General features: G+C 42.1%; 1 protein-coding gene across 5 annotated transcripts in view; it reads left to right on the top strand.

Annotated features, from left to right (window-relative positions):
- The window catches only part of CDC27 (cell division cycle 27), a 57,599-nt gene extending 48,256 nt beyond the window's left edge, over positions 1-9,343 (top strand). For 4 of the 5 annotated variants that reach the window (XM_014956498.1, XM_014956500.1, XM_014956499.1 and 1 more), the window contains 4 exons: positions 1,459-1,587; positions 3,765-3,839; positions 5,670-5,850; positions 7,967-8,601. In XM_014956498.1, the coding sequence (XP_014811984.1) occupies positions 1,459-1,587; positions 3,765-3,839; positions 5,670-5,850; positions 7,967-8,049 (468 nt within the window). In that variant the 3' untranslated portion in view covers positions 8,050-8,601. Of the gene's footprint in view, positions 1-1,458; positions 1,588-3,764; positions 3,840-5,669; positions 5,851-7,966 lie in introns of all 5 variants that reach the window. The other variant, XM_014956497.1, reaches the window with a different exon arrangement.
- The last annotated feature ends 1,298 nt before the right edge of the window (positions 9,344-10,641 follow it).

Genomic DNA, 10,641 nt, shown 5'->3' with positions numbered 1-10,641 from the left:
CAGCCAGTCTTTTGTGTATCAAGTATCAATTCTTCAAACTGCCCAGTTGAGGAAAAACCCAAGATAATTTTAAACATAACTGTTTCCCCACAGGAAATGGTTTCCCACCCTGGATGGGGCTGGCAAGTCTGTAAACCATTTCTGCCAGGTTGTACTCACTGACAAAGACTAGTTGGATTACAATCTGGTCTTGCTTAACAGAATTGTTTCTCTGCTTACAGGTACGGGTTGGGAATGATTTATTACAAACAAGAAAAATTCAGTCTAGCAGAAATGCATTTCCAGAAAGCACTTGATATCAATCCTCAGAGCTCGGTCTTACTGTGTCACATCGGAGTGGTAAGTAGATTGTGCTTAACTCTATCCTTGTGTTTTAATTTGCTTCTCTACTTTATTTTCAGTAAAGTCATTCTGAATGTTTTTAGGATTTAATTTGCTTCTCTACTTTATTTTCAGTAGAAAAGTCATTCTGAATGTTCTTAGGAAAAAAAGCCTGATCAATTCAGAGTACCTCTTGAAGGACCTTAAGTGCCGTGTGAATGAATAACCACAGGATTCCTGTGTCAGAAAAGAAACTTTCCTCTCTCTCCAAGCTACTTTCAGCCAGTAATGAAATTATGCTATCAGGTCGTGTTTGTGAGTCAGCCAAAACAGAAGTGATATGAAAATCACGACTGTGTGCAGAGATTATTGTTGACAGAGTGTTTATGGAGGTTTTTTATACTTAATATGTAAGAAATTGAGTGGGGTTTTTTAACGGCTATTGTATGCACTCAGACCAGCACTTCCAGTTCTAAAAAAAGCTTACTTTTGTCACTTTTTGAGTGCAATATTTTTTTTTCTCCTGGCTGTGTTTACTCATTCCAGTCACGTGTAGATGTGACAACTTGCTGCTTGGGCCACTTTATGCCAAGTGAAGTTTAAGCAGCAGGCAGCCACTTCACCCACCATCCATTCAATTAAATTTAGGGGGCTGTTTGACAAGTTGGTCATTTATTCATCCTTGGAAAGCAGTAGCCTCACTCTAGTGAATGCACCCTTACAAAGTTGGGAAGCAGTTCCCAGATGTTCATGATGGTGACTTCAGGCTGTGTGAAGGTGATAGATCGTTACCTGCTGCCATTCGTTTGCCTTCTGTGGGTAACAAAACTCTGCCAAATACTAGAGGGTCAATGGCTGCTCTTATATATGGAGAAAGGTGTTGAGGTCCTTCCTGGCCAAAAGTTAAGCACTTTCTGTAAGCCATTGGGTGGGGAGAACATTTTGAGGTGGAGACAAGGCGAGGTGAAGTTTTCTTCCTGGAAGAAAGCTTGTTCAGACTTGGTCTAGAACTGAATATTTTTTTTAAAGGGAACATATTGTGAATAAATGTAGTCAAATGGATTTGTCCTTGTCTGGCAGATGAGCTGGTATTTCCCCCCCCCCCCCTTTAAAAATTGTTCTCTCTTTCTGTACTAGGTCCAGCACGCACTGAAAAAATCTGAAAAGGCTTTGGATACTTTAAACAAAGCTATTAACATTGACCCCAAGAACCCGCTATGCAAATTCCATAGAGCTTCTGTATTATTTGCAAATGAAAAATACAAGGTAAGATTTGGTACACGTAGACAACTTTATCTTTCAATTGCTGTAGCTGAGAATGGGGATGCACTGGAAGCTGTAAATATTTACAAACTCACACTGGGAAGCGTTGGGACTTGCAGGAAGAGCCTGGGACATTGGCCTGTTTTGTAGAAGCTGACATGAAGCATTTGCTTTGACATGTGCCACCTTTGCCAAGGGAACTATGTTAAATTTTTTTCATAGTTACAAAAACCTGGGGCCAACAGGTGATGCTTTTAAAATTATTATTTTTAATCTGACCCTGGGGGGAAAAAAAAAGAGGGGGAAATTGTTGGAGCTGTCACTGACACGTGGCTGTATTATCATGAGAAATGAGGAAACAAAACCAAATCTTAAAACACCTTTACCTCACCCCTCCCTTCTTTTGAGGCTGTGACCCCGTGGAGAGCCCATGCTGGAGGAGGCTCCTGGCATGTCCTGGGACATGCCAGGAGCCTCCTCCAGCATGGGCTCTCCACGGGGTCACAGCCTCCTGCAGTGGTGTGGGACCCTCCACAGGCTGCAGGTGGAGATCAGCTCCACCCTGGACCTCCATGGGCTGCAGACCATCTCGCCATGGTCTTCACCCCATGCTGCAATCTCTACTCTGGTGTCTGGAGCATCTCCTCCCTCTCCTTCTTCTCTGACCTTGGTGTCTGCAGGGCTGTTTCTTTCACTCCTCTTTCCTGGTTGCTGTCACACATTATTTTTTACCCCCCCTTCTTAATTGTGTTATCGTGGAGGTGCTACCGCTGTCGCTGATGGCCTTGGCCTTGGCCAGTGATGGTCCATCTCGGAGCCAGCTGGCTTTGGCTCTGTTGGACATCACGGAAGGTTCTGGCAGCTTCTCACAGAAGCCACCCCTCTACCCCCCCATCACTAGGCAATAAGGAGCTAAACAATTTTGGTCTGATCCCCTGCTGACCTGTGCCCTGGTTGGAATGAGTTAAGATCTTCTGACTTTCTAGTGACTCTTGTCCTCGGGCCTGTTTTTTTTGGCCACAGAAGACAAGCCACAGCCTGTTTTTTGAAACCTTGCTTCGGAAATGTGTGCACACAGAAAGGGAAAATTTTACTTGGAACTGTGTTTTGAAAACTCGTAACTGAACCAATTAAATGTAAAATGGATTAAGATTAAGGACTTACTGAAGTGCCCATTCGCAGATTGGCTTTAAACTTTAAATGCAGAGGATAAATACAAGAGGCGGGGGGGAAATAAATATAATAGACCATTATGTTATTGCTTCTGTGCTAATGAAGGAACTTGTTGACTATGGGGAAGTGATGATTTAGGAAATAAAACATTTGGACTCTCCTCTTTATCAGGCAGAGACTTGTAATGCTGAAGTTATGCTGTTCACATGACCTACATAAAACTTAATGAAACATTTTGTTTTCTAGAGAATTTAGATAGATAGTGTGATAAATTTGGCTCATGTTAAGTAAATAAACATAGGTTTGCACTTCCATTTATATAGCAAGCCCCAACTTGAAATTGTGTTCACTTTACTAGGTTTTAGAGGGTCAAATGGAACTTTGTAGAACTAAAACCAATTTTTATTTCCAACTGCAGACTAAATATGTTTAGGCAGAATTTATTGATAATGCCATGTCACTGCCACAGCAGAATAAATTGCTAATTGTGTCAACAATTAGTTGTTAGTGAAGTAGAAGTTTCACTAAATATTTTGGACTTCAAATTCCTCATATAAACGTGGTTGTTACTTGTAAGAGTCCACAGATGCATATCTAAAACCAGAACCTTTCAGCACAAAACACATCAATGTTCTTTTTCAGAAGCTCAGTGTAGTGAAGGAAGTGCCTGCTGTAAACACTGTCAGCTGCTTGTCTTCTACTGTGTTACACCTTGTTGGGGCTGACGGGGGCATTTTATTTCAATTAGATGAGTTGTAGGAAACCAAAGTCCAATAAACTTGCTCGATTTCTGTAATAATGGGGCTATAATATGCCACAATCTTTAATGAGAAAGTAATTTTTAGATACTTCTCGAGATTGTACTGTTGTTCTTGATGGAATATACTGTATATAAATATCAGATTTTTAATTTCCCATTAGTGCTAACTCAAAGTTTACTGATGTCATAATTGTTACAAACTGTTGGCTTGTACTCACTAAGCTCTTCTTCTTTTCTTCCTTTTCAGTCTGCTTTACAAGAACTTGAAGAACTGAAACAGATTGTTCCCAAAGAGTCTCTTGTTTACTTTTTAATAGGAAAGGTAGGTAAAACTGAACTGTGATCATAAGTCCTTTGGTTTCCCTTGTTGCAGAAATGTCCGCCTCATGAGAAGATGTGATGCCTGTCACCAAGCTGTTTCCATTTGGAGCAGATTTCTAAAAATTCCTAAAGCTTTAAATAAGTCTTAGTGCTCGCAGCTTTATTATGTGTCAGTTTTAAATGCAAAAGCCAGTTATTACTGGAGAGTCTTCAGCTCTCTTTGAAACATACCAAGAAAAAATAACCCAAGGAGTCTTATTCTTTGCCGGCTTTGACTTTACCACTGTCAATTTGAAACATAATTAAAAAAAATATTAATTGGTCCTGATAAAGATACTTCACTGAAAAGAGATTCAGTGGTTATGCACCCAGACGTAGAGCTTTCCCTGGAAATAGAACTCTATCAAGACTTGATTCAGTCCAATAGTGATGATGTGATCAATGGAAAGCCTTAAAATTTTGAGGGATAGTCCATCTGTCAGTCACAGGGTTGGGATATTTGTGCCTGGAGCTGTTAAAATGTTGACTCACATCCTAATGAGTTGTATTGGAAACGCTGAACAAGGAGTAACTGTAGGAGACTCCTAAGTCTCCGTCGACAGCCTCAATGTTCTTTTCAGCTGATGGCCTCTCTGAAAGAGCTGTAGAAGGTTATGGTTTGAAAGAGACTAATAAGAGTAAGGAAAAGTTATTACTAGTTTGTCAGCTGTGTTTACATTCCAGCCTTCTTTATGTTTAATGCCAGAGAAAAGTAATCAAGTAACACAAATCTTCCTTCCTCACCATCCTCTCTGCTAATATGTTTTTTAATAAGTGCTGGAGTTTTCTTCTGCTGTGGGGTGTCTGTTCAGTAGGAAGCCACAACACAAACTTCCCTCTAGCACAGTACCCCAGAACTCATGACCAGCAAAGTTTGGGGGTTTTCTTGCTTTTTTTTTTTTAAGGTGGAGAGAGGTAAAAGGATTTGTGCTGAAATTTGTTGACTGGTATTTGTCCAGGAGCAGCTGGACCTCTACATTGAAATTAGACTTGCCCCGTCCTGACAAACTGAACTACTTTCACTGTTTAAATGCTTAACAGAGATAAATTACTTGCACATCTGTCCTTAGCGATAAGGAGAGCTTCACTGCAAGTTGTGGTGACAAGGATTCTGCAGGGCAGTGTTGGAACTGTTGCTGTTCAGTTGAGCAGGACAAGCTGGGTGTCACTTCATGTCCCGTTATTGTCTCCACCTGCTAATGACAAAATGCCACTCGAGGATGTAAGAATGGCTGTGCTGAGCCAGATGGAAAATCTGTCTGACCATGTGTCCTGCCCGTGCTAGTCCTCCATGTGAGAGCTGTAGGGGAGAGTATGAATTCCTGTGGGCATGTGGCAGTACTACCCCAAGCTGTTCTCTGGGCCTCTGACACTGAAAGTCTGAGAACTTGGGCTTTTCCAGAGCCACAAGGAGATTTGGGGTAACGATGACTCAAGGGTGAAAGGGTGGTGAGGGGGTAAGACAAAACAAAATGTGTGCAGTAACAGCTCTTACACCACCCTGCTGCAGAGTCCCACAGCTTAAATTTATATCTGAAGATCCACCTCCTTATGTGTTTGAATCTATCAGCTCCCAGTTTAGTTTAATTTTTTTGGAGACTTAAACAGAAACACTTGCTCACTTTTCCTACACATACTTGCTATTTCTCTTGGGACTCATATAATAAATCTTTCATACCTACCCTTTGTTGATTTTTATAAAACATGATTTAACTGTGGCTTGGCGTGTTTGCTGTCCAAACCTTCAAGTAGCAACTTCATGTAAATGTAGCATTTTATGCTTTTATTTTAGGTTTATAAAAAACTGGGTCAAACACATTTGGCCCTAATGAATTTCTCGTGGGCGATGGACTTAGATCCCAAAGGAGCCAATAACCAGATCAAAGAGGCCATCGATAAACGTTACCTTCCAGATGACGAGGAACCAATTACTCAAGAAGAGCAAATCAGTGAATGTTACCCCTATGAATCAGGTTTGTGTTTCCAACCCTTTGTTGTTCAAGAAGATGTTTCCACTTAAGTGGTAGGAAGACACACTGCTTAACCTCATTTTCTAGTGACAGAAAATAAATACTAATAAGCAACTTAATTCTTTTCCTCCAAAGAAGATTTTTTTGATTCTTAAGATATGTTTGCCATGTTCTGTAATTCTAAATCTTCAACTGAAAAAGTTGTCAGCTTTTCCTACTGTCTATCATGTTGATTTTCATTGATCCTGTGCAAAGTGTGCTTTTTAATGCTGGAAATTTACCCTGCACTGCACTTCCCCAAGCATCCAGAGTTTTGCTCTCCCCTCTATTGCTGTTGGGTGAACTTAGAGCAGTGGTTTGTTCTGACCAGAAGATGGAGACAGAGTCCTTGAGCTGCTGAGGGTGATACCTAAACAGTGCTAAAAAACCCACAACCCACACTTCAAAACAAAAAAAAAAAATCAAAACAAAAAAAGCAACCAAACAAACCCACAACACCTGAAACCAAGCAAACAAAAACCAACCCCATAAGCACAACAAAGCAGTGTTGGGCTGTGTGTAAGCAATTCTCTTTTCCTGACTGTGCAAATAAATCACAGGGGAGTGTCACAGTCTCAGCTGAATAATTCTTTCAGGATACATGAGATGAGCTAAAGGAAATTAAGGTAGTGCTGGGGCTGGGGGGATTGCTTTTAATATATGGGCTAGAGTAAGCCTTTTTGTGCGTTCCATTGCTCAGCTTCCCTGAAAGGAGGGGGTAGCCAAGGGGGGTTGGTCTCTTCTCCCAAAGAACAGGTGATGGGACAAGAGGAAACGGCCTCAAGTTGCCCCAGGGGAGGTTCAGATTGGAGATTAGGAAAAATTTTGACACTGAAAGGGTTCTTAAGCCTTGGAATGGGCTGCCCAGGGAAGGGGTTGAGGCACCATCCCTGGAGGGGTTCAAAAGAGGGGTTGACCTAGTGCTTAGTGATGGGTTTTATCAGAGTTAGGTTGAAGGTTGGACTAAATGATCTTAAAGGTCCCTTCCAACCCAGACAGTTCTATGATTCTGTGACTGGCTGTGTCCATTGTACAGAAACCTGTGAAGAGTTTGCATTAAAGCAATAAAAGGTGTCAGTGTTTCCCCATGTGAAACAGTGGGAATTTACACTTAATAAGCTAAATTGTACCAAGGAAAGCAGGTTTGTGTCACATTCCTGTGTGTGAAAAACAACCATCGTTAGATATTTACCTTCATTCTAATTCTCACAAGTACAGAAGTGAACCGTTTAAGGGCAGCCTCTCACTGTGCACACATTTATCCCGTTTCCTGCGCACGGCATGTTGTCTTTATTCAAAGAGCAGCAGGAATTGGGTTTTCCTGGAAGCTCTGGATTAACCAGTGTCTGAGTTGAGTGAGCAGAGAAATTCTCCAGCATCAGCAAGGTCTCTGTGCCTTTACTCGAGGCAGTTTCTTACCATGTGCCTTATGCAGCGATCCTTGTCACGGAACCAGGGAGCACACAGAGGCTGCCTGATGCTACTAATTGAATGTTATTTGATTGTAAATTGGGTGGTCGCAATGCAGTGGGTAATTAATGGGAACATTTTGGGCAGCTGGTGTGTGTTGGAGGGGTGGGAAGGTTAAATTGCTCCTAAGGCAATTTTGGAACCCCCATACCCATCCCTACCTAATTAGGTGTCCGAGGTTGCAGATGTTACAGGAGATGGCCAAGGCAGTGTGTTTTGTTAACGTGTGTTTCCTGTTAATTCCTTTCTAAATGCATTTATTGGGGGGGTCAGTGTATTGGAAGGAAAAAGCCCTTATTTAGACTTCATTAAGCTTCTGTATATCAGAAGGAAAAAGCCCTATGGTTTTGAAGTTTAGGTGGTGGAGTCTCTGTCTCTGGAGACATTCAAACCCCGCCTGGACACGTTCCTGTGGGACCTGCTCTGGGTGGACCTGCTTTGGCAGGGGGTTGGACTGGATGATCTCCAGAGGTCCCTTCCAACCCCATAGCATTCTGTAAAGCATTTTGAGGGGAAGCCCAACCCATTTCTGCCGTGGATCGTGGGGGAGTCTTTGCAGCGAAGCAAGCCCAGCGGCGTCTGACTCCTCTGCTTTTCTTTTCCTTTCAAGTTGGCACAGACGAGTCCCAAGAGAGCAGCATGACGGATGCAGACGACACGCAGCTCCACGCGGTGGAAAGTGATGAATTTTAACCTCCTGAAGCCAGTATCTGGGCTGGAGTGTGAGACTGGTACCGTCGTGTTCTCCCCACGCCTCCCCCCCCTTCCTTCGCATCCCGGGTCTTCACATCACTGAGCCAGCATTGTCATTATTCTCCACCCTCACCACGAGAGCACCCCTTAAACTGTCTGCAGAGTTAATGGCAGTGCAATATTCAGCTGCTAATGAGTCTGACGAGTTGGCTCCTTTACATTTATGAAAGCGACCGAGGAGGAAACGCTATTTTTGGACTCCCCTTTTGCTGGAAAGAAAAAAAAAAAAAAATATCATGGAAGAAAGACTTGTGGTTTGCTGTAACGAAGCCAGTAGATGTGGGGATAGTACTAATGAAGCAGTGTCTTGTTCTTTTTTCCAGAAATGTGTCTTAGTTTGGTTCTTTCTTGGTAAGCAGAGTGCTGAACCTCGTTTCCCAGTTCTTCAAGGGCAGCGTTGACAAAGGCAGGGCTGTTCAAAGACTTTTTGCATATTGTAGTGTAACTTAAATTGCCAGGGAATGTAAATGACCTTAAAGCTGCAGTGTCTCCGGTGAACAAAGGCCACGCACGTGCTGGGGACTGGGGAGTGTCTCAAATCCCTGTCCCTCGTGGGAGTGGGAACGGTGTCGCAGAATCAAAGCTTTCGTGTTCTAACCAAGAGTTAATTTATTCACCCGCTTCCCAAAAGGTCAGTGTTTACTTTGTACTTCAGAGAAACAAGTCAGCACCACCTCGCTTCGTTTGTTTGTTGGTTTTTTGGTTTTTTTTTTCACGTACCCTTTGACTTGTTCTTCCCCTTTTTAAGAATAAAAATTTAATAAAGGGCAAAAATGAAGAGAGAGAGAGAGAGAGACCTAGATACCGCTGTCATGTGGAAACATCAAACCCTGAATCCAGAGCCACTGGGAAGACCGTGGAAGCCTTAATACAATCAGAACCTTAGTCAAACGCATCAAATAATTGACCAAGATGAGTATCCTTTGGAAAACTGTTTTGTAAAGCGTGGTCCGAGCAGGATGCAAAAAACGTGCAATTATCCGTCTTTCTCCTTTTGATTTTTGTAAGCTGTTGTTTAGGATTCTCACCCCAGGAACGCTTTCCTCTTCTACAGAGGCTGCTTCTGTGAGAAGAAAGCTCCACCACGTTCATGAGTCCAAAGTCATCTTTCTCTGTAGCAGCAGCCATTGGTGCCCTTTATGCAGTGAGGATAGAGAGAGCGTACGGTATAAGCAGTTTTAAAGAGCAATTTATGCGTAATAATAAATTGGGAATGATATCAATTTCATAGAAACACGTCTGTTGTGATCAGTCTTAATGTTCGTGTGTTGTTTTGGGTGGGTGGTGGGGTTTTTTTTTTTAATGTCTTCATTTTTAGGGCTCTTCTTGTTACTTCTAGAACTTCATTTTTTTTTAATTTCTGTCCTTGTCCTACACTGGGCACATCTTCTGTCACAGCCCCTCAGTCACGAGCCACCCGGCCACCTTTAGCATTCGAGAAATAATCCTGAAGTGCTGAGCAAAAATAGAATTCTCTGACCTTTTTATTTTAATTTTTTTTTTTTTGAAGTAGCAGGATAAGCAGTGGAAAAATAGGCTTAAACTCTCCTAATACCGTGAAAAGGAATTTCTTTGTGCCTCTGCTTCCTTCTGAGCACCTCGTGTGGGAAGGTTGGGGATTTGGCTGAGAAATCATGGTGTGTTTGAGCTGGCTCCAACGTTTTTTGTGGTGATGGAGATTCTGGGGCCATTCCCCTTTTCCAAGGAGCCCTCCCCGGGAGGAGCTGGGGTTCCTGTGTCCCCAGATCCCATCTGTGTCCGTGGTGGAGCCCTCGCTCCGACTCCATCCCTCCCTGGGTCACAGAGACCCCCAGTAGCACCTGGGTGTAAGGTCTGGAGGCAGCACTTGTGCAAATACCACCAATTAACATCTTAATCGACTTTTTTTTGGTTCCCAACATATTTTCCAAGCAAAAAGCAGGAGTAAGCAGGTGCTATTCCCCATCTTCTCCCATAACAAACACTGCTTGTTTAACTGGGGACTAGAGATCTAGGAAATTAGGTGGGTTTTTTCCCTTCTCTTAAAATTTACTAAAACTTTTAACATCCTGGAAAAAGTTCTTCATTCAGCCAGGATGGGAAAAGGATGCTCGTGCTTCCGGGAGGATTTAACACTCGCTTTAGACACACATCATCATAGCTTAAAGTGAATTTTTTTTTTTTTTCTTTTTTCCCAAGAATCTCAAGTAAGGTTTAGACCATGCTGCTATTTTACCTTCTAAATAGATACACAAAATTAACATTTAATCAAATTTAATCAAATTTTGCTCTTTTTGAAGAGGGGCGGGGGGAAGGACGGCGAGCGTGAAGGCACTCTGGCAGCCAGGTTAGAGCAAGTGTGTTCACTGAAAAGAATTAGGGAACTGTCATTTTCTTACAACAAAAAAAAAAACTATGGAAAAATGCAAAGTGTGGGTGTGGTGTGTACTATTTGCATTGAAACAATGTAATTTGTCTTTTTTCCTTTTTTTTTTTTTTTTTTTTTTTCCTGTTTTTTTTTTTAAAAAATTGTACATTCTTAGAAAAAAAAAA

This window comes from Calidris pugnax, unplaced genomic scaffold, assembly GCF_001431845.1.
Source record: "Calidris pugnax isolate Ruff unplaced genomic scaffold, ASM143184v1 scaffold167, whole genome shotgun sequence".
NCBI lineage: Eukaryota > Metazoa > Chordata > Aves > Charadriiformes > Scolopacidae > Calidris > Calidris pugnax.
This window is presented reverse-complemented; position numbering and strand designations above follow the sequence as displayed.